General features: G+C 40.8%; 2 protein-coding genes across 13 annotated transcripts in view; both read right to left on the bottom strand.

Moving 5' to 3' along the window:
- Positions 1 to 13,920, bottom strand: part of PHF3 (PHD finger protein 3) — a 46,372-nt gene extending 32,452 nt beyond the window's left edge. For 2 of the 12 annotated variants that reach the window (XM_053381158.1, XM_053381163.1), the window contains exon 1: positions 6,168 to 6,274. Coding sequence is in view for 5 of the 12 variants with exons in the window: in XM_053381153.1 (XP_053237128.1) it covers positions 6,168 to 6,411 (244 nt within the window). In the remaining 7 variants the exon portion in view is untranslated. Of the gene's footprint in view, positions 1 to 6,167; positions 6,437 to 13,079; positions 13,173 to 13,588; positions 13,668 to 13,704 lie in introns of those variants that run through there. The other 10 variants (XM_053381153.1, XM_053381157.1, XM_053381154.1 and 7 more) reach the window with 10 other exon arrangements.
- Positions 13,921 to 19,767: 5,847 nt separating this feature from the next.
- On the bottom strand, positions 19,768 to 23,736 carry PTP4A1 (protein tyrosine phosphatase 4A1). The gene is made up of 5 exons (XM_053381152.1): positions 23,632 to 23,736; positions 22,834 to 22,926; positions 22,453 to 22,583; positions 21,909 to 21,983; positions 19,768 to 21,079 (listed from the first exon to the last, which is right to left on the bottom strand). The coding sequence occupies exons 1-5, from the start codon at positions 23,734 to 23,736 to the stop codon at positions 20,962 to 20,964; spliced, it is 522 nt and encodes a 173-aa protein (XP_053237127.1). The 3' UTR covers positions 19,768 to 20,961.
- Positions 23,737 to 24,372: the final 636 nt, after the last annotated feature.

Genomic DNA, 24,372 nt, shown 5'->3' with positions numbered 1-24,372 from the left:
GCATTTTAAGCAAGAGAGCCAAGGGAAACAGAAAACCTGCCAGACAGCTTCACCACACTACGAAACAATGGTCAGTATCTAAAGAAACCCAAGAACTTTCACCCAGTGGATTTTAATAAATTCAATAAAGTTTATTTAAAAATTATTTCTGACTTCAATAAACTTTCACGCTTGCGAAAGTCTCCTGAGTTTGCCATGCAGCAAACAAGTCAAAGCCCCATTGGGCGCACAGAATTAATTGCATGAAACTCTGGATCCTAGCCAAAGAGCACAGAAGCATATGCGAACTAGTATTACACTAGCTAGGGGATGAGGGGAAGGGAGAAAGACATGGAACAAGATGTCAGATTGTAAACACCCTTTGGGAGCATATATCAAAGCAAATACCAAAAAAAAAGTTCCATTTGCTATTATATCATTGGGATGATAGCTCAGAGAACAAAGGTCTTAGAATATTAAAAGCTATATTTTTAGAAATGCAATGGTAGGTCTGTGAGAACTGTCAACCACCAGTGCAAACTACTAGAGGCAAATATTAGGGTAAGGAGGAAAAAGGCATCAATGTTTATATATAGAGCAGGGTTACCATATTTCAAAAAGTAAAAATCCAGACAAAAAAGTTGTTGAGCTTCTTATTTTGAGCCAAAGTTGAGCTTTTTTTGCAAAACTGCAAAGAAATAAGACATTTTTGAGCTATTTCTAAGGAAAATCAGCAACAATGACCCAGCCAACATGGGCTGCCATACGTCCAGATCTTCCAAGACATTTAGCCGATTTCTGCTCAGACGCTGCTTGCAGCTGCAGTATTCTCGATATGACCGGGAAAATTCAAACGTGTGGCAACCCTAATATATAGGATGCCTTTATATTATGCTTCTGTACAAGCTAATTAAAAAATGGGGCTGTGGAATTGAAAGGCAGCACACACTGCTCTGAACGATCAGCCAGGTTATCAAGGGCCAGTGGGAAGGTGTTCCTCTAGCATCCCAGGAAGAACATCATGTTAAGGAGGAGACCAGCCTCATCCCATCCATTGAGAATAGAAGGGGCAGTTCAAGGGTAAATGCTTTCCCCAAACCTGCCAAAAGAATTGTCAGCTCCAGCTACCAATTGCCCCAAGACTGCAGAAGGAAGGGAAAACAGAAACTCAGACCTCATCCACTGGCCAAAGGAAAAAGAACCGCCATCTGCTATTCAACCAAGAACACCAGCAAGATAAGATCAGGCAGGCCCAAAATGGAAACAGATGCTTATAGCTCAGCAGAAAATAGATTTATGAAATCTACATGTACAAATGCCTCAGTGTCTTTCAGATCAAATACCCTGCGCTATACCCTAGGATACTCAACTATCTATTAGATTTTGCCCACTGAAAATTAAGAAAAGTGTAAGCTGACAATGGAAACTATCAATGCCACCTGCTAAGTTATAACATAAAGCATGTCAGGTTCTTAAAATAATTTTGTTAAATCCAATAGTGTCCCTCACACTAATCAAAGGCTGTTTGATCCAGCAGGTGCTTTTATCAGTGGAATGGGAAAGGAAATTGTTTTTGCTGATTCCCCCTCCACTATGCACACCCCCAAAACTCTGTTCTAAAGGACTGAAAGACCTTTTACAATAGCATGGGAATCATAGAATCATAGAGTTGGAAGAGACCACAAGGGCCATCGAGTCCAACCCCCTGCCAAGCAGGAAACACCATCAGAGCACTCCTGACATATGGTTGTCAAGCCTCTGCTTAAAGACCTCCAAAGGAGGAGACTCCACCACACTCCTTGGCAGCAAATTCCACTGTCGAACAACTCTTACTGTCAGGAAGTTCTTCCTAATCTTTAGGTGGAATCTTCTTTCTTGTAGTTTGGAACCATTGCTCCGTGTCCGCTTCTCTGGAGCAGCAGAAAACAACCTTTCTCCCTCCTCTATGTGACATCATTTTATATATTTGAACATGGCTATCATATCACCCCTTAACCTCCTCTTCTCCAGGCTAAACATGCCCAGCTCCCTTAGCCGTTCCTCATAAGGCATCGTTTCCAGGCCTTTGACCATTTTGGTTGCCCTCCTCTGGACACGTTCCAGTTTGTCAGTGTCCTTCTTGAACTGTGGTGCCCAGAACTGGACACAGTACTCCAGGTGAGGTCTGACCAGAGCAGAATACAGTGGCACTATTACTTCCCTTGATCTAGATGCTATACTCCTATTGATGCAGCCCAGAATTGCATTGGCTTTTTTAGTTGCCGCGTCACACTGTTGGCTCATGTCTAGTTTGTGGTCAACCAAGACTCCTAGATCCTTTTCACATGTAGTGCTCTCAAGCCAGGTGTCACCCATCTTGTATTTGTGCCTCTCATTTTTTTTGCCCAAGTGCAATACTTTACATTTCTCCCTGTTAAAATTCATCTTGTTTGTTTTGGCCCAGTTCTCTAATCTGTCAAGGTCGTTTTGAAGTGTGATCCTGTCCTCTGGGGTGTTAGCCACCCCTCCCAGTTTGGTGTCATCTGCAAATTTGATCAGGATGCCCTTGAGTCCATCATCCAAGTCGTTGATAAAGATGTTGAATAAGACCGGGCCCAAGGCAGAACCCTGTGGCACCCCACTAGTCACTCTTCTCCAGGATGAAGAGGAACCATTGATGAGCACCCTTTGGGTTCGGTCAGTCAGCCAGCTACAAATCCACTGAGTGGTAGCATAGGGAGATGGAGTGGGGTGGCTGCAGGGGGAGCAGGAAGTGGAAAGATTTCCTCCCACCTCCCTACTGATTGAAAATCTATGCTGGATTTTTTTTTAAAAAAAAAAACAACCTTTCAGCTTGAAGGACATCACTGGATACAAACTATTAGAGTTAAGTTTGATACACCAAATATAAACTGTGAAGTGCCCCAGCTGCTTCAGAAACTTCTATAAACTGTATCTCCCTTACCCCAGCATTCCACGGAGCTAGATATCATGCATTCAACAAGGTACATGTTCAAAGGGAGATCTAAGAGAGCACAAATAGTGCAGTCACACTGGGGCAACTATGAGGCACCACAACTAAGACATCCAATAGAAGGTGAGAGACAGGGAGTGGGGCTTGGGGGGGAGGGAGATTTTGGCATCACACAGGGTGCCACTGAAATTTGGAACACCATGGTTTGCCACTGCTATGTTGGTTACCGTCAAACTATTTCTGGCTAGGACTGTGACTTTTCTGACTAGACATCCAACGCTTGCTCAGCATGCACAACTTAATGGGGAAGAGATGGAAGTATAAGGCAAATTGCTAGTAAAATGTTTGATCAATTCCCTTTCTACAAAATCTGTCAAAGTTAGTGATCAAAAGGGAAAAGTCAACATAGCTACTACTATTTTCCAACAATATTTGCAAGAAATTGTCAGTGTCTACCAAAAAATTAATAATGGGGGGGTTGCTTTTTCTGCATCTCTGCGTAACTGTTCTGTCCCCAACCAAATCCCAAGTATAAAAATACCATTATTAGGAGCCCACCGTGGCCATAGCAGGAATCCTGGACTGGAAAAGTACTCAGTAATTTTCTACTAAGGCCATTCAGTGTAAGGTTCATTGATTAAAAGATGATAAAAGCATAGTTAAAGACTGGTTTCTTAAACTGTTTCTTCAAAACAACAGCATTTGCTACACTTTGATCCATGAAAACAAATAAACAGTAGTGTGGCACCATAAAGATTAACACATGTATTATGGTATAAAGTTTTTTGGACTACAGTCAATTTCATCAGAAGCCAAGTTAGTCTTAAAATGGTACAAACTGTTGCTGCAACAGACTAACAGAGAACCTATACAATCTTACTGAGAAATAAGTCCAACTGAGTTGAATGTGCCCCATTCATTCCCAAGTAAGCAACTACAGAATTGTTGCCTAAGGTGGTTAGCCCTCTGGAAATCATTATGTCTGACCAATGTTTCTTTTAAGAGTTTTAAACACATTGCCTTCGGATGGAAGTTCAATTTTCATCAGCACTTTTAATGCTCAATTATATGCAAAACATTTTTTCCTCTCCCAGGCTTTTTAAATTCCTTGCTTTTAGTTCTTAAAGCTATCTTGTATACTCCTTGCTAATTTTAAAGTGTTGCTTACTGATTTTACATTGCTGTGTGGGTTTACACTGCTTTTTATGAACCCTGCACTGTGTTGTTTTTTAATTGTTTGCATTTGTATATTAAATTAACCAGTATAGAAATGGTTAAATAATAAATAAATGCCATGAAATTCCTCCTATTCTTTTCCACACTAATATTCAAGGAGGAGTTGGGTGAACAGGAGCTGCCCGCAACAATAACATGGAAAAAGCAGGATGTTAGGATCATGTGGTGGCTAAACACTTGCTTAGAAGGGAGACCGAATGCTTGCATGGGTTTGAAAAAGATGTGTAATTATTTGCAAAAAGACATACAGATTCCAATATATCAGTAGCTTAAATAAGCTACAATCTCTGAGGTGTTCCTTTGTGGGAAGGGCTGCAGCTCATTGGCAGAACGTCTGCTTCTCATATATAAAGTCCCAAATTCAATTCCAGGCATCTCCAGGTAGGACTAAGAAAGACTCCTGCCTGAAACCTTGAAGAGCTACTGCCAGTCAGTGTAGACCAGGGATGTTCAACAGGTTGCAGTCAATCGCTGTCGATCGTGGGCTCATTTTCCTTTTTCCTTTGCCCCGCCTCGCCCCCTCTCTCTTCCTCTCTCTAAAAAAAGCTCAACAACTTTGACCTGAACCCCTAAAAAAAGGTGGTAGATCACTGCCAGATTTTAATTCTTAATTCTGAAAGAAGTAGATAGCAGTCCCTCGGGAGTTGGCCACCCCTGGTGTAGACAATACTGAGCTAGCTGGACCAATAATCTCACTCAGTATAAGACAGCCTGATAACGGTGCAGTGGAAAATAACATTTCCACTGTACTTCCTACCTCCAGTCCTGACCACTGGAAGCAGAAGGGCCCAGTGGCTCTGCGCTCCATTCAACCCCATTGTTCCTGGCTGGCAGTCAACTTGCTCCATAAGGTACTATCATTTATGATGACATTACACAGGGAACCACCATAGAATGATTAAATTTTAACATTAAAAGTACTTAACATAGTAGCCACCCCAAACAAGAGAACCATTTTACAGTAAATACCCTAAAAGTCATCCAAAGGAAACTTTCTGCATTGAAACACCATCTACCTGATGAATGCATATCCAATCTGCTCTGTAAACCCTTTAATGACGATTTGCTGCCACTGTGAGAAGCCTTCATAAGAGAGATGTTTCCAAATAAAAAACTGTGAGAGGGGAGAGAGCTTGTACTGGCCATTAGGCAATGGCTTTTTCCACCTGCCTTGCCCCACCCTGCAGCCCTAGGAGTATTTCCCAGACAATGACTTTGAGAAGAGCAGAAACAGCTGGGAAGAGAGAAGAAGAGTTCAGGGCTTCTTTTTTTTAGTAGTTTTGTAAGTTGTGTGTCCTTGTTTCTCAATTTGATCCTTTTACATGGTGCTGTATGCTTTGTGGTATTTTATGCACGGTAATTTGCCATCAATTTTATTGATTATAGTTTAGTAATTATTTATTGCAATTGTTAAGTGCAAACTATTTAACTATTATTTGCTGATATTTAATTTTATTATTTACTATTATATTCTAATGGATTATTGAACACCGCTTTACTCAATGCAAGTTGTTTATTTTAAAGTTATGCTTTTATCATGACTTTTTTGTATTGGATCAGATTGTTAGGTGTGTGATCTTTGCTGTCTATTTTGTTGAATTCTTCAGCTTGCAAACTGCCTTGTGTATAGGAATATAGAAAGGCGGTATACAAATTAAAAGTTAAATGAAATGAAAGTACCTCAGTCAAATCAAGAGGCACGCTTTCTGAAACGAGTGCAACCTAAAACTGCAATGCTATGCAAACCAAATCCCTATTTTAGTAAGATAAACACTATCTGAAAATAATCCTAAGTATTCCTCTCCACAACTTATTTTAAAGCTCTTCAATAAATATAATGGTTACCTCAAGTGAAGTGAAGGAAAGCTAGTGGTTTAACCTTAGGCTCCAAGCCATGAAGCAGAGCGGGGGGAAAGGATTCATGTTTTCAGAGCAAAATGGAACAACACCAGCTTCTGCTCTATTCAAAAGTGTATACTTGAAAAATATTAAGATTTACCTGTTGAACAAGGCATCTGGAAATTGGGATCAGTGCTATCCAAAACAGGCAAACAGAACTGAGCACTTGCAGATCCTAGCATAGGGTCCTTATCACTGAGCATGTTCTTCAGCGAATCCTCTAAGACATTTTGACTTGTACTAAAATCCTCACAGACTTCATTCTCCACGTTGGATCCTAGAAATAGGGCATCATCTAAGTGTTCAGTAGGAATTAAATGATTAAATGTATCAACTATATCCATGAAGACTCCTGTGTGTCTTTAATCCCTATAGAAAGACAAGAAAAATACCATAAGAAAAATAAGCTATGAATTATAAAATTACCTAAAAATTAATAATAAATTTGAGCTGGCTTTTTACTATTTTGAATACCTCTTCAAAAATAGTTTCTTTCTCTTTTTATTAAAAAATTGTATTTGCTTTATTTAAAATAATTTTCAACAACAAAAAACTTAGCAATTTAATTTTAGGTTTGGTAAACTTTATATATGGGTCAAATGCACACATGGTAAACCGAGCCACGGAGGGGGCCATATTTACAGAACAAAAGCACTGTAGTTTCTCCCCACTTGCTAACTTTGCAAACTTTTTTTGAGAAGCCTGAAGTAAAATAATTGTAAAGGGTCTCAGAACATACCCTTGTCCACTGCTTTTCCCCTGAAACCCCCTCCTGCACCTCTTTTTCTCTCAGTAAAGTTTCCCAGGTATGGGGTCTCCCACATAAAATGAGAAAAAACAGTGGAGAAAAGAATTGTGATGTGAGCAAAAGCAGCAAGAGAAGAATTAAGTACCTCACACCCACCTGCTTCTATTCCCCTAGAAACTGAAACCCCACCCCTATCTAGCTGCAAGGATCAGTCAAGCTTTGCAGACCCATATTTGCCACCAGAAGTGTACATAAGCCCTAGGTTTACATTAAAAAGTAAAGCATTCAAATCTGGATGATTCTTATTTGATCATCTTGTCAAATAGGCCGCTAATCTTTTTAAATCCCCACTGAAGTTGACTAAGTTGTATATTAACTCTGAAAAACTGTAATCTGAAGGGAGAATCAGTATCTCAGATATGTCAAAATCTGCCATCATAATGTGACAGCCATCTTTCAATCCAAAACAAGTTAAGATATGTATTCCTATATTAATTCAATTTAATACATGAAAAATAATATTAAGCCTTATTATAAAAGTTAGAGTAGTTTTTATGAAGCTCTTATCCAAGATAAAACAGTATCAGCACAGACTAGCATATCTCTCCAGACATAAGTTGTTGCATTAAAACCAGCCTCAATTCAAAAGACCCTTTTAATATGAAGAGCATATAAAACTCTACCATTTACAGTTATGATAGGCAACTGCAACAAGTCTAAGGAGAGCTGAATTTTAGCAGAGTTTTATGTCTGCATACAGAAAACAGTAAATCCTATGGAAATGTACAGGGGATGGATGAACTTCCCCTTATAAGCTTCAATTTCAACAGTCAAACCTTCAATTGTTGGGCAAGTTTTTAGAATCTCTGCAAACTAGTTTAGCTGAAAGACTCAAAAGCATCATGGCCACCACACTTTTGGCAAAGCTTCTAAAGCGTTGCCTACTGAAAGAATGCCATTTTCTAATTAGGTAAATGTGATTACTTCAGGTAATTGTTGCTTTTCAATTTGATTATGCAGAAGTCATAGCACTAACTGCATTGTCATAGAACTGCTTGACTGAAGCCACCAACTGTCAGGATTCAATTCAAGTTTAATGAGAGTTTGTTGTGCTTGAGGTATGCCACAAAAACCTTTGGCAGTAATTATGATATACCACAAGGTGCACTGTTGTTTCCTATTGTAAGGACGATAGGAAGCTGTTTCTGTTCACAAGACATTTACAACTTTGGAACCAGCATTGGTTACTTCATCTTGCCTATTTAAAGGGCTACATCCACAAGGCATCACCTGCAAAGGACTCTTATCTGAAACAATGCATCACTGTAAAAATCTTGAAGTCTCTGAATGCTCTAATGAGCATTTGTCTAAGCAGCAGCTTTGTATCTATCTTATATCAGCTCTTGTCTCTGTAGAAGCTGGGTCATTTTTCAAATAGAAGCATTCTGTGTAGTTAGCTGATGTCTGCAAATGGGAGTCTTTGGCAAAAGACACCCCATTTCCCTTATGGCTCTCTCTGCCACCAGTATCCATCACTCAACACTCATGGCTAACTCCTAGGAGGAATGGTAACTTCTAGTTGGTAAAATATCAAAGCAATCTTCCAAACTCAAAGAGTGACCAGTCCCTACATTTTTTTATACTGTGCACTACATTTTGTGCATTGCAACTGCTATCAATATAAGGAATATTACAGAGAATGAAAAACAAAAATATTATTCTCCACTCAGTTTAACACTAGTTAGGTGTCCCAGATCATCTGCAGTCCAGGAGATTCTAAAAGATATGCAAAAGCCTTATGAGGTCCATAATCTTCAAGGTACCATTTGCAAGTTATAGACCCACTATTGGAGGAGACCCAAACAGCCCAAGCTCATATGAAGAAGCTATCTCTCAACAATCCTCAGGAAATCACAACAATTCTAGATAATTTCTGCTGTTTTTAAGTGCCTTAAGAACACAAGAGTACTGCTGAATCAGACCAAAGGCCTATCTCCAGTGTTCGAAATTAGTAAGATGCCAGGCACATTATGTGACTGGCATGGGTCCAATTGCAACCACAATCCACTACCCACAATCTCTAGATGCCAGGACAGAGCCAGAACACAGCAGAAATGGAACTGCAGTGATGAATATACTTATGCCTCAGTTAATTCTCAACTGCTTAAAAAAAAGATGTTGCCTTCTCTTTGATTAGAGTGTCTAAGGATTAAAAATACATTTCAAAATGTCAAGGATAAATTGTGAACATTAAACCAGAACCCACCCACGAGTGTGATTCAAAATATTTAAGCCAATATCTGATTTCAAAATCCACCTTTACAGATTCCAAAGTGGAATTTGAATGTCATATTAATTTCAATCTCACTAAAGGTGTCTTGTGCCTTCCAAACCCCAGACAATTTCACTCAACAGGTGCTTAAGCAAAACCACAAGTAGTAGGTCATGTTTTCATAACTTCAGTCAGTACCCATGATTTGTGGAGGACTGTACTATTAGTAAGATTTGCCTATGCAGATAATACAGGATATTATCAATGTTGCATCACAATGTATTTCAAGTCAACAAGTTTAATTTCCAAAATTAAGGAAACAACACTTCCAAGCTAAAGTTTCTTCACTTGTTCAGCTGTACTTTAAAACAATACTAGATTGCTCTGCCACTTCTTTTAAAAACGCACACACATAAACACACTGCAACCATAACTGAAATTTCAGTAACCTCAACCAAAGTAAGTCCGGCTCTTTCATATGGGGCAGTTTCCCTTGATCCTTAGCACACTTACTTGAAGTAAGTACCATAGAAATAAATTGAATTTCTATGTAAAGAATTCATGCTTTGACCATTGCTCATGCACAACTGAATTGTCTACACTTCCAAAAATTGAGGGTAAACTACCAAATCTGAACAACTTTGGTATATCCCAACTATGGTATATCCACCTGTGTTGCTTGGGGGTGCAAAAAACAACATGTTTATAAGCCTTCCAGTAGGCTGTAATATAGGGCCACAAGTTTGGCATGCCTTCCTGAAAGGCTAAAAGAAGCCAAGATGATTATATGAAACACTTCATCAGTCATCAACATAATCAAGCAGGAAATCAAAAGCCGGAATACAAGGATCTATGGCTAGAACAATTCAGTCAGGTGTGAAGTTTCATTTTGTTTTCCTCCAAGGTAGCCCAGACAAATGTGCCACACAACCAGGATACTTCTTCCAAACACAGAACGAACTGTTTTCATCTCAAAATGCCTAAAAGTATGCAAACTTGAATGTAGTTTTTAAAGACTGGGGTAGTGCACATTTTCATTTATTTCAATCAATTTCTATCTCATTCATTATCTAGATCTCAACACACATATTGGTGATTTAAAAGTATGACATCGTGAACCCATCAGAATAAAATAACCATGTTTTTAGAAGTACTGTAAAAAGAACATCTGCTTAAACCATATCCAGTCTGATACTGTATCCAATAAACACTGAGACTTGAACCACAATGTAACTCTAAGGAAAATGAATTCCAAGACTGCAAAGCAGCTACTAAAGACCTCTCTTCAAACCTATAGGGCATCGATCTGGCATATAGATGATACAGTCCAAAAGAGCACTCTACTCTAAAATGTGTATGTTGGGGCAGGAGGGGAGAAACCTTTGAAGTTCTACAGTGAGAAGGGTGCTCCACATGAAAACATGCAAGGTCACAGCACTGGAACAGTACAGGGGAAAACAGGAACAAATTTTTATGGCTGGGGTAGAGAGATGCAACTGAAATGAAACAGATAACACAGTACTAGTACCAACAACAGTAAGAATTTCTTACTTTATTTACAAGCCAAAGTAGATTAAAAGGAAACTCCAGTTAAAGTCAACTTGAAAATTATCTGTAAATTAATACAATTAATATTTCAGATCAATTTAACTGCCATGACCTGCATCCCTTTCTGTTGCTTATTTTGTACATAATTTCAGTGGCATGGCTATATTGTGGCAACACTTTCCAATACTGTATTTTTTCCCCTGAATCAAAGTACTTTCTCCATCTTCACTCATTATACCCACTACAGAATAAGCAACCAATGAACTGAGGCTGTAATTAAATTATATATATATATATATCACACACACCTACTGGCTACTGAGAGATCACAAAACACACAAGTGCTATGGATGCACTCAGCAAAATGTGCAGCAGTAACATTTCTCATGCCCAACTATAATTCATCCTTGTGCTTTAATTCTTGAGAAGTTTCCCCTTCTGGCCACAGATCACACAAGACATAAAATTACCATTTACAAGGTGGAACTACGGCTTCTGTAAATTCCCCCCAAAAATCGGTAGGACTCCTCAATAAACACAACTGGTCTGGGCTGTTTAAGACCTGAACATGTGATAGCTATAACTGCATAATAACAAATTATCTGTAGCATTTGATCACAGAGGAAGTTGATGAGGAACAAGATGGAAAGTCTGAGGGGCAGGGGGCTCTGCTGCCTTTTCACAGCATGTTTGAATTCTGCAACCAAACCAATTCTCCATATCATTAGATGGATCAGAGTATGTTTTAGGCATCCCTAAAAACCTTGCTCTTAAAGTAACCATAAACCAGCAACATTAAAACACATAATACATCAATGAAGAACTACATCATGAACAACTGCTAAAAGTTATTGTAAAGCAAGTTTGAAAAACTGAAGGAAGTCAAATTAGCCTCAACCAGGGCCACGGCCTTTTCAACACTGGCTCCGGCCTGGTGGAACGTTCTGTCACATGAGACCAGAGCCCTGTGGGATCTGCTTTCTTTCCACAGGGCCTGTAAGACAAGAGTTGTTCCACCTGGCCTTTGGCTTGGAACCAGCCTGATTCCCTCCCCTTCTTTCCTTTTCCTTCTGTGATGGAATCCCTTTTTTAGGACTTCCCTGGCTTTTCTGGCCCACGTAGGACCTGTCTGGATAGTCGGCCTTGGTGAAGATTTGACGTTTTCTCCCCCCGAACAGTTTTTAATTTGGGTTTCCACTGAAATGAGGCTGCATTTTAAGTAGTATTTTAATCTTGTTTTTAAGTTTTATTTTAATCGATTGTTTTTATACCTGATGTTAGCCGCCCTGAACCTGGTCTTGGCCGGGAAGAGTGGGGTATAAATAAATTTAAATACATAAAGTAAATAATAAATAAAAATGTTATACTATAAAAGCGTATCTTACATTTAGTGAAAGATTTTTAAGTGGCTGAGCAATTCTCAAACTTACACTTTAAAAGTATAAAAATCTAATCATTCTTGAGAAGGTTCTAAATATGCACATTTCAAGTTGAAAGGCCAGAAATGCTTAGGATGCAATCAGTAAGAAATATCAGTGAAAACATCCAAGGTTTGTTAGAGAAGCTAATCTGCAGATGATTAAGAAAAAGACATCAACGTATAGACCACACTACTGTAGCAAATTCAAAAACCATCAGGAACGAGCATATGAGCAGCTGATCAGTGTGAGTTGGAGGGTGAAGATAGGCTTGAGTAATGTAATAAAAAGTCAGGTGATACTACTGGCTGAACACTCTGAACACTTGGGAATGTGCAGAGTGTTTTGGAGCAAGGCAAAGGTAAGGGTGTATACGCAAGAACATTTGTTGCCAATTAGTTATTCACCAAAATACTTAGCCACCTTTATTTTCTCTACCTTTTCAATGCATGCTTAGGTGTAAAGTGTGATAATGCAAGTCTAAGTGGTCCTGAAGAACAGTAGTTATTCTGGACCAACACACACACACACACACACACTGCACAAGCAACATAACCAACACCAGAGGAATGAAATCTGCAAGGTGGACACAGAGATGGAGATACACCAGATCTGGAGAATCTGTGTCCCTCCAAATGTTACTACACTACAATTCCCTTCATCCCTGGCCTGGACATCTGACCATGTTTGCTAGGGCCGATGGGGGCTAGAGTCAAACAACATCCAAGGAAGCCCAGCTTCTCCATCCCTACACATGAGAGTTAAGTTCTATGGCGCTCAAGGGGGCTTACTTCTTCTGACTTACAGCACTTTTCTGTGTGACAGCATGTTAGTTGTCTGATCTGCCCTGCTGCATTTTAAAGCTATTATGACTGGGTCTTATGCTTGCATGACCACTGGGAACCACCACCCCTTCTCCCTCAACCCCCAAGCACAATATAGCTAACTAATGAAAGGCAGTTTAACAGATACTTTAATAAACAATTCTACACTAAAAAAAAAAGGCCGAAATCCTAAAACACTTACCAAGGAGGAAGTCTCATTGGACTCGCTTGGCCTTACTGCTGAGTAAACCACCATGGCTTAAAAAATGGCTAGCTAACACTGTTAAACTGGGGGGACAGGGGAAAATCGGAATGAATTAGCAACCCCAAAGGGAGCAGCGAAGTGGGATTCGGAGCAGAAGGGAAAGGGATGGGGAAGCTGTGCCACAGGCCCTCCAAGGGGAGCACGAGGGGCCCTCGCTCCTGGGGGAAGCCTGACAGGGGGCGCACGAGGAAGGGGGCGGGGTCAGGAGCCTCCGGCGTGGAGGGGGGAGGCGGTGGTTAAAACAGAGGAGGCTACGAAGACCCGGATGACGGGGGCTTCGGGCGGAGGCTCGTTCGTGGCGGTGGGGGGGGGGCGTTAGTGCTGCACGCGCGAGGCCGGATCCGTTCACTATGAGTAGTAACCCCCACCCTCAGCCCCCGCCGCGCGACGCTTTTCAACTAGGCCGCGCTCCTGACCCCCCGCCGCCGCCCAGAGATTATATTTACCTGCCTCGGCTAGGGGCACGCGCTCCCTCTCTTGGCCGGCTACTGGTGTGTTTTTTTTCTCCTCTCCCCCCCCCGCTCCGCGCTCCTTTTTCTCCCCTCCCCCTCCCTTCTCTTACGTTTCTCTTCTTGCTCCGCAGCCCCAGGCCGGGGAGGAGGGATGAGGGGGGGAGGAGGAGGAGGAGGAGGGAAGGAAGGAAGGAAGGAAGGAAGGCTGGCTGGCTGCTGTGCGGAAGTGGAAAGGGCACGCGGAGGGGGTGGGAGTTGGAAGTGGGCGGAGACAAGAACGGACGGACGGGACTGCTTCGGCTGGCTAAAGGGGGAAAGAAATAAAAGTACTACTCCCCCCCCCTACTCCCGTCCAGCAGGTGGTCTCTCCCACTCGTGGGCCGGCTGGCCGCGTGCCGACGCTGGAGGCCCCGCGTGCCTCACTTGAAAGCGTCGGGTAGTGAGAGCCGGAGGCCGAGGTCACGTGACGGCGCGTGGCTTTGCGCGTGCGCTTTGACGCTTACCTTCCATCTACCGTAATAAATAAACATATTTCGAGTTTTCTGAGCGTGGGACGGTTAATTTGTTTTGTTTCTTCTCCTCCTCTTGCGTACAGACCTGTGCTGCTGACTGCTGTTGCTGAATAATATCTTCCTCTCGTGCGACCCTCTCCCCCGGGGTTCACTTTTCTTAACGTTTACGGTGCACCACCTAACGCACGTTTTACTCGGAAGTAAACCCTATTGAGCACAATGGGGCTTGCTTCCCGGCAAATGCCTGCGGGGTGGCAGCCTGAAGAGCCTTGCGCTATGACATGGAGCTCGTGTACGCAAAAGGTCTCCTAAGGAAATTCATTTGTGTGCCGCCTCCACCCCTACCCCCCTCCTTTTATGTATTTTAAATACATAATTTTGGAAGACAATGTTATAACCATCGAAATAGGGGCACAGCTGTATTTCTCTGTGTGCTACTAGCTTTAAGACGGCCTACCACATAGTTTGAAGGTGCTTGCTGAAATGCAGGATTTTTTTTTTAAAAAAAGAGATAAATTAAAAATAGCTTAGAGGTGCTAAGGCTCAAATAGTGCACATAAAGTCACACGCTTAGCTCTCCCTAAGTCCCAGAGGCCTGCGGGGACTGCTGTTACTAATGGTGCAATTCAAAACATGTTTACTCAGAAGTAAATTCCTCTGAGGCCTACTTAACAACAAAACACACATCTGGGTGAGATGATAAAATTGCCCCTGCACTGCATAACTATAAGTGAGGGAGTGCATGGAAAAGAAAAAAAAATCAATTCAAGTACAAAGATCATATCAGGCAGACAGCTAACCTAATACCGATGATCTCCCTAGTATCTAGTTTTCTATTTGCATGGACTTTTAATTTTACAATACAGCTACATTCCATCATGTAGTCAAGTGCTGTGATCCAAAAACAAATTTCAGGGAGGCATTGGTGATACCTTAAAGACTTAACATATGTGGCATAAGGCCTTTATGGACCAGAGCATCTGACAAAGTGGGCTGTGGCCCCCAAAAATCTAATCCAGGAGCAGTTTTACCAATTTGTGGACAAATTCATTGGCTGATTGTGAACTAGTGCCTGAGTCTTCTAGGAATTATTCCCCCATGAAAGAATAGCTTCTGATGTAATGGTGTCACATGGGGAACGTCTGTAACATCCAAAAAGAAACTTTTACAGTGGCGAGATGAGCACCACAACCCCAGAGTCGGCCCCAACTGGACCTAATGGTCAGGGGTCCCTTTACCTTTTTATAGTGAAAAATACAGTGGTACCTCGGGTTAAGTACTTAATTCGTTCCGGAGGTCCGTACTTAACCTGAAACTGTTCTTAACCTGAAGCACCACTTTCGCTAATGGGGCCTCCTGCTGCTGCCTCACCGCCGGAGCACAATTTCTGTTCTCATCCTGAAGCAGAGTTCTTAACCTGAAGCAATATTTCTGGGTTAGCGGAGTCTGTAACTTGAAGCATATGTAACCTGAAGCGTATGTAACCCGAGGTACCACTGTACATCTGTTCAGCAGAGAGTTACAGAGGCTTTGTTTTGTGGGTGGCAAAGATGCATAGAGACTGAAAATTGTAGGTTTTCTACTCTTCTGGTACTGTTTTATGGTGATATTTAGGTCTTTGTTATATCTGTACATTATTATTAGTTTGAGGGCGACAGGACCCACCCCCCGCCCGCAATAATCTCTACATTTGTGAAGCTGTAAACCAGTGAGGGCCTTTCCATATATACATGACAGTGAGGGTAATGTGGAAGGGCAAAACTTTATTGTAAAAGATGGATTCTCATTTATATCCATCATTTGTTCAAGTCAATGCATTCTATAAGAAATGAATAACCACAAGCAACATACTGTTGGGACACTTACTACTTGTCAGTAAGTAAAGTCCACAAGAATTCATACAACTCAGTCTTGCAGTTTAGTCAGACATTGATCCCAGGTAAGCAAGCATAGGCCTTCAACTATACATTTCAGTAAACAAACAATTCAATAGTGATTGATGTAATTTGTGTCCTTGTTTCTGTGATTACAGTAGCTGTGTTCTCTTAAAGATATATATCCACATTAGTAACAAGAGCTGGGGTTGAAATTGCACATGAGAGAAACTTTTAACACAATTCTTTGCATATTTTCTATGAAGTGAGTTCCATTGTTTCCAGTGGGGCTTGCTGCAAGGTAAACATGTATAGGATTGCATCCTAAATTATGATGACAGTTCTAACTTCCACTGCCAGATTAAGAATTTGAGGATCAAAGGACAGCCTTCAACAGGAACTTTCTAATACAAAATTGAGCTCGGGACATAGCAGGAAAAATCATTTGCACATGTTACCAAATAAGAACCAAGCTGGAAATATTTGCAACAGACTTACTCCAGATTTCCCCAGTAAGGAGAATGCAACAGTCTGGCTTCTGAACTGTGCCTGTTTAAAAGCCCCAGTATCTCAGAATACAGTCATTGTTTCCTTATCACAAGATACAAATTGGCAAATGTTCACAGTTGAAGGACTTCACTGTGTGTGCTCTGTTAGTATTTTGTCCATTAACATGGCAATCCCCACAAATTACATACTTTTTTACTGTTTTGAATACATACATAAGTCATACATATACAGTCATACCTCGCATTGAAGTAGCTTCCGGATAAGTATTTTTGGGTTGCGTGCTGTGGCGACCCAGAAGTAACGGAGCGCTTTACTTCCGGGTTTTGCCACTCACACATGCGCAGACAGTCAAAATGACGACACGTGCATGCGCAGAAGCGGCGAATTGCAACCTGCAGACACAGGTTGCGTTCACTTCTGGATGCGAACAGGGCTCCGGAACAGATCCCGTTCGCATCCAGAGGTACCACTGTATAAGTTTAATTGTAGGCCACCCTTCCATAGTTTAAACCATGCTGAAAAAATTACATTATTACAAACATAGCAAAAGTAGTCATACACAATAAATAAAATACATCAAAAAGCATACAACCAAAAAGAAAATACACTGGTACCTCCAGTTGCAGACAGGATCCGTTGTGGAAGTCCAGTCGGATCCCAAGATTTCTGCAACCTGAGGATCGCTTCTGTGTCTGGGCTGAGCGATGGGGGTAGAGACGCTCCTTCAGATATACTAGACCGACACTGTTTTGGGCTTTAAAGATCAGCACCAACACTTTGAATTGTGCTCAGAAACGTACTAGGAGCCAGTGAAGATCCTTTAGGACAGGTGTTATATAGTCCCAGTGCCCAGTCACCAGTCTAGCTGCTGCATTCTGGAATAGTTATAGTTTCTGAGTCACCTTCAAAGGTAGCACCACAGAGAGTGCATTGCAGTAGTCCATGTGGGAGATAACCAGGGCATGTACCACTCTTGCGAGACAGTCTGCGGACAGGTAAGGTCTCAGCCTGCATACCAGATGGAGCTGGTAGACAGCTGTCCTGGACACCAAATTACCTGTGCCTCCATGGACAGCTGGAAGTCCAAAATGACTCCCAGGCTGCGTATCTGGTCTTTCAGGGGCAATTGTAACCTACAGAGGTACCTCGGGTTAAATACTTAATTTGTTCCAGAGGTCCGTTCTTAACCTGAAACTGTTCTTAACCTGAAGCACCACGTTGGCTAATGGGGCCTCCCGCTGCTGCCGCGCCGCTGGAGCACGATTTCTGTTCTCATCCTGAAGCAAAGTTCTTAACCCAAGGTACTATTTCTGGGTTAGTGGAATCTGTAACCTGAAGCGTATGTAACCTGAGGTACCACTGTACTGTGCTAGATGCAGTACCGTTTTTAATTGTATTTTATAACTTCTTTTTTCTTATATATTTTATTGCATTACAATTTGAATTCCATAGAATGCATGTGACAGCCGTTTAGATATTTGAAGATGGCTATTGTATCTCCTCAGTCTCCTATTGTCCAGGCTAAATGTACCCAGCTCCTTCAATAGTTCCTCATAAAGCTTAGTTTCCAGACCCTCCTCTGTAGACATTCCAGCTTGTCAATATCCTCCTCAAATTGTGGCGACCAGAACTGAGCACACTACTCCAGGTAGGGCCTGACTAAAGCAGAATAGAGCAGGTCTCTCAATTCTTCATCGTGTCACGATCTTTCTGCTGATGCAGCCTAGAATACCACAGCTGCTGCATCATACTGTTGACTGATGTTAAGCTTGTGGTCTACTAAGACGCCTCGATCCTTTTCACATGCACTACTGGCAAGCCAGGTGTCCCCCATCTTATATTTGGGCAGCTGAATATTTCTGCCTAAGTGCAGAACCTTACATTTCTCATTTTGTTAGTTCTGGCCCAGTTCTCCAATCTGTTATGGTCATATTGAATCCTGAGTCTATCTTCTGTGGCATTAGCTATTCCGCTCAGTTTGGTGTCATCTGAAAATTTGATGAGCATCCCTGCACTTCCTTCATCTACGTTATCTGTTTGAAGACGTAGAACAAGGGGCCCTGGACAGAACCCTGTGGCACCCCACTTGTCACTTTTTACCAGGATGATGAGAAACTGTAAGTGAGCACTCTTTGGATTTGGTCAGTCATCTTCCTCTTCTCCCCCTTGCTATCTGAGCACATGGCTGGGCATAGGTAGGTTCTGCAAAACTACAATCACTGGCTTTTGGCCACTGTAGGCATATAATCAACCCAGCACACCACATGGCTCAGCTGCCTCCTTTGCTGTGCCTCTGCAGGTAAGCAGTGCCCTCATGGCTTCCTCTTCTATAAGGCCGTTGTTTTTGCTTTTGTTCATCCATAAAGTGCATTGTCTGCCCTCTGCCAGCTCCATTTATTGTACAATAAAACATAAATTGCTTCAATCATTCCATCGTCACCAGCAGCTGGGTAAACAATCATTGAAACATTCCCAAAGGATTGTGTATGTTTCTAAGGAACACTCCCCCCCCCCCAAGTTTGCACAAGTCACATATCTAAAGGTAGAGACTTCCTAACAATGGGAGACCTTCAAGGGTGGTGCAATTGCTAACAAGACCTCCTCTGCAGTTCTTAACTCTCAAACTTGTCTATATAAGAAGAGGCAATCTTTTAAGTATTTGGGACTCAGTTAATGTAGGGCTTTCTATGCCAAAGTCAAAAGTCGCTAAAGAACTTGCTCAAAGTATCCAGTATATTAAGTTGCTTCCAATGCATTTGTCCCAATAAAATAGTGTTGCTGCCTTGTGTGTCTTGGGAGAAATACTGTGGATATACTGAAATAGATGGTAAAATGTTACTTGCACGTTCATGATCCAAGCAGCGAGCGCTGAAGAATGGTGTGTACCATATACAGTTAAATTACTGGTTTTTTAAAATACAGTGTTGCTTTGCAGAACAATATAAATTATTAATAATAATCCCATTTTATGTTACAAATATAACAAGTTTACTGAAAAACGCTTAATGCTTCTGTGTTTTTCTGAACCATGTTACTAAGAACAAATTCAGTTACACCACACACACACACACACACACACACACACACACAGAGAGAGAGAGAGAGAGAGAGAGAGAGAGAGAGAGAGAGAACGAACACCCAACATGTATTTACCACAGGGAAATTAATATGCTTCTTGAACTGTGATTTCTACTTCAAGTATATTCGTCGAAGCTGTAAATCAGAGCACTTCCCTACCCTCCTTTGCCCCAAAGAGAAAATTCTGGGTACACTGCAATGCAGTTTTGAGTTTATTTAGATGAGCTCTCACACTAGATTTTACAAGCTGGTGAACACTGGCAAATTATTTCTCCCACAGTACTATAACCACACATTCCCAAAACAGTATAAATATATGGTTTAACATTAATACACACCACCATTTTATCAATTACATAACAAATTATCAAGTATCCAAATATTAAGTTACGCAGGTCAAAAGGCATACAAAATATTACAGAGGTCTGCCAAATTCATGGCAGAAACTCAAGAAAAAACAAAACAAAATCACTTCTAACAAAGCAATAGTTGGTAAACAACTTTCAAGAAGTACAATAAAAGAAATTACAAGATCTTCAGAAATGTATGATTAAGAGTGTTCAGCTACAATAAAGCATTTCTACATTAAAAAATTATTTACTAAAGTAAAGGGCATATTCTATACTTCCTGCACAAGACAAAAGGCAACATTTTACTAGAAATATTTATTAGTCCCCTCTCATCCTTTCACAGGCCCTCTGCTAAGTTGCACATTTAGTGCCAATATTTATTTAATTGTAAGGCTTTTTTGTCTGGAGACATTAAAGACTTGTGTGCTTCTGTACAGCGTGAAGGATTATTTTCTATGTGTTAGCCAGAGAATGTAGGTGAATGAAGAGGGTTAAATAACAAAAGTCTAGGGTACCAGAAGTAATTGACAGTTAATCGTGTGCAAATCCTGATACTCATTCTAGTGTGATTGTGACAGACAAAATATAGTGAATAGGCAGATTATTCTATGAAGCCCTATCCACAAAACAGAAGACAGCTGCTAATAGGGCAATGGTCTGGATAGCTGTAGTTACTAAGAACTACACTGTGGTATACAGAAATAGTGTGCTGGGCTTTTGGCACCTAATCTCTACACATGTCATGGTAGATTTGACTACTGGGACTGTGATGAAAAAAAAACCCTGAAATGCATGATTAAGGATAGTTTAATGATACAAATTACTAATAAGACATTTTGAAAGGCCAAGTATATTTTATGTTCTAAAAAAGATCAAAATCACCATAATCTAAACAAAGTTGCTCTCCTGCCAACATTGTGGCCTACACCTATAGAAGCTTCATGTAACTTGGTTTAAGACATACATGTAGTTTTTCATGTAACCTGCCCAATTATAGATTTCATCTTCTACTTCCAAAGCCAGAAACATAGGCAGCTTGGTTTTTACTGAATACAACAGTTGTTACGGTGACCATTTGAATCTTTAAAACGCAGTCGCATTTTCGGACGATATTTCTCCAAATAGAGAAGCTGCTTGCTGTTAAAGGCTCCACGGCGCTTCCTACAAAACATTCAAATATTGAACATGTTAATTATGAGTACTGAAAGTAACACTACTTCACTTGTGACCAAATATCATATGCTTAAGATTTCTTTATAAGAGTCCTAGCAAGGACAGAATTCCCACCCTCATTGTAAAAACAAGTTTTCACTTTGTACTGAAAGCCTGCCTTCTGTCATTCATCTGAACTTTAAAAATGCTCTTCCAAGAACCTGCGCTTGCTGAATGAAGTGAGCCAAGCAACTGCCAGGGAGAGAGTCTTTCCAGTAGTACCCAGTTATGGAATAGCCTTTCCAAGGAGGCATGTCAAGTTGCCATCTTTGTAATCTTCTGTGGCACCAGGTAAATACTTCACTCAGGCTTTAAAAATAATTTAGGTAATCGGAGACTCTTTTTGAACTATTTTTAACTGGGGTGTGCAGAGTTCTGTTTTGTTATTTATGTTAACTTCTCTTGCCTTTAATGGTTTTGTTTTATTGTTTTTTTCAGCTGTTCACTAATTTGTTATAGAGAGACATACAGATGTACAAGTCACACCTAAAATTCCACTTCTACTGTAGCTTCAGCCTTCGCATTTCCTCTTTTTGCCTTCTCTTGTACAATCCACTATTAGACTAGGACTTTAAAATCTCTCCTGGCACTGGCCGATTTGCAGAGACACAGCATTCATACAGCGGAAGAGGGGCTAGAGAAGTATTAAAAATAGCCAGATGCTTAGGCCTTGTGTTGCATGTGGTGCTAGCAACAAAAAGCAACACTTTTTGAAGTATGGAATTCAAGATTTTCCTGTCATTGGCAGGTATGTACAAGGCAGATGCTTAATACTTACTGTCTTATGAACTGCACTGCATCCTCATACTTCATTCCACATTCAATGAGTGCAAGGGCAACTAATACAGGTGCTCTGGTGGAGGGGAAAGAACACAAGTTGCAGACTGTTTCCCAATAGTCATTTTCTCCCATTTTGTAGACCCAAACAACTATTTCATAGTACACTTATACTTTTGCCCTGCAAAAATTTGATGGATATAGTGAATTTTATTAATTGCATATGCAAACTTTATCATATTACCCAAAATCATAAACTGGCGCTTGAGGAACACAAAAGCTGCCATTCACTGTTACAAATACTGATCTCCTTGCTCAGATTAGTGCAAATTTACAGGTTCCCTGTTAACACTCTGTTCAAGAGCTAATTCACTAGATATATGGGCTGCAATCTCTCATTAGTCAAAGCTTCATTGATTTGAAAAGACAATAATACACATACAGCTGTAACTTGCTACAAGCCATTCCCCACCTCGGTAAGACTAGCTAATGGAATCAGTGTTTGATAGAGAAGTCAGAGCAGATAGCATTTGAGTTCTGTTTACCTTCCAAGACCAGCAACACAGTGTACAGCAATGCAACAACCAGGCTCTTCACGGAATTTAACTTTTAGGAGGTTTAGCCAATCATCAACAATCTGGATAGATGGTGGTGCTCCGTCATCAAAGGGCCAATCCTGGAATGCATGAAGTGAATAATTTCTTACCTAAACTTCCACATATCCTAGAATAGTACTTCTTAATTTGTCTTACAGTTAGCAAATCACTGCCTGATTTGCGTTTCTTCTCTCGCTTTAAAACATCCATAGAAATCTGAAGGCCAGATTACCACAACCTGCATTATTCCCCCCCCCCATGTTCACTCACTTGCACCATAGAAATTAAAAAATCCTATGGCTAGTGTTATCTTTTTAATAAGCTACTCACCAAAACCTGAATGCCTTCTTTCTCTACTGGAGCAGTATCATAAGTGGCTTCACATACTCTTACTACTGTAGTAACTCCATACTTCTTAAGTTCCTAAGGGGAGAGAATGATACATATCTTAATGATACCGTGTTGATGTTCATGTCCAGACTATTGCAATTTTGTGAACAATTTCAAATACAGAGGCTGTTTAGAAGACCTATAATCATTGCATTTCACCTCTTCAAGCAGCACTACTTAACAAATATCTAAAAAGACCTGAAGTATAGCAGAGGAATTCAAGTGGGCAGGACTATCTTTAAGAACAGAAGAACCACCTGCTGGATGAGGCCACAAGTCCATCTAGTCTAACATCATGTTCTCACAGTGGCCGACCAGATGCCCATAAGCAGGACCTGAGCTCAAGAGCACTCTCTTCTCTTAAAGTTTCCAGCAAGTGGTATTCACATATTACCTCTGAAAGTAGAGCTCTATCCACTTGATCATTTTGGTTGCCCTCTTCTGCCCTGTAACATTAGTTTAACACTTAACCTAAATGCAGTTTTGAGGAATTCTTGAACATGCAACTACTATGCAATAAGGAAATCTGTATTGGGAATGACTGAATGGTGGTGTAAAAGAAATAAGGTTAAATTAACTCTTAACAGACCATCATGTTGGTAGTCAAGGCAAATTTCAGTAATACTGTCTAAGGCAAATTTCAGTAATACTGTCTAAGGCAAATTTCAGTAATACTGCTATATCAAACTTTTCAACATTACAAAAATTAATATAAGCCTCCCACTCAAGAACCCTTACCTCTATGAACTTGTTTAAGGTTGCATTGGTTGGATTGTGAGTGATAAGGAATCTCATATTCTTGTAAGTGATTTCCACAGGAGCTGGGCGGTTCATTCGGGCCATGTTAATTTAGTTAAAACGTCCAACAAGACCAATAGTATTTTTAAAAAACAAAAAACCTAGCAGGATTGGGAGAAACCGAAGTCTACTCCACTAAAAGCCACTTGAAGTTTCCCGTGCTGGCAAGCATGAAGTTGGGAGCAATGGGAAATGAAATGAACCTCCTAAACAAGAAGCAGCAATTCTTCAATCCTGTAATACTGAGGCAAAGAGAAAGGCAGTGCAGCAAGGCTACCCCATCCAGGTCTGAACTCCTTTGTAAAATGCTCTGCCAATTTCAACTCAACACGTCTTATTCTGGTAACCACTCTTAAGGGGGCTTCTTGGTGGAGTAGTAATCAATTTCTATAGTTCACTTGTCTGCATAGAGGCCGTGCTGTGCCTGGCAGTAGTCCCCACTGCCCTTCAGAAACTCCATAAATGTGTGACCAAGAACACCACAGAACTGCTGCAAAGAGAGAAAAAAAGAAGAGCACATTTGTCAGTGACTGAGCAGGTATCTTTACAAATAGCTTATTCTTGGGTAAAGGTAACATAAAGGAATGAACCACCAATATTGAGAATGTCCTTAATTTAGACCAGGCATAGGCAAAGTACGGCCCTCCAGATGTTTGGATCTACAATTACCATCATCCCTAG

This window comes from Podarcis raffonei, chromosome 3 (assembly GCF_027172205.1).
Source record: "Podarcis raffonei isolate rPodRaf1 chromosome 3, rPodRaf1.pri, whole genome shotgun sequence".
Taxonomy (NCBI): Eukaryota; Metazoa; Chordata; class Lepidosauria; order Squamata; family Lacertidae; genus Podarcis; species Podarcis raffonei.
The sequence above is the reverse complement of the archived record's forward strand: the minus strand, read 5'-3'. Positions and strand labels throughout refer to the sequence as shown.

What these genes read in the sequence shown, in the direction of transcription:
- PTP4A1 (XM_053381152.1), bottom strand. Translation starts at nt 23,736, where the DNA reads ATGGCCCGAATGAACCGCCCAGCTCCTGTGGAAATCACTTACAAGAAT. An exon ending in TGTGTTGCTGGTCTTGGAAG is followed by an intron (nt 21,984 to 22,452) that starts GTAAACAGAACT and finishes CCCCTCCACCAG; the next exon opens with AGCACCTGTATTAGTTGCCC. An exon ending in GCAGTGCAGTTCATAAGACA is followed by an intron (nt 21,080 to 21,908) that starts GTAAGTATTAAG and finishes AATGTTTTGTAG; the next exon opens with GAAGCGCCGTGGAGCCTTTA.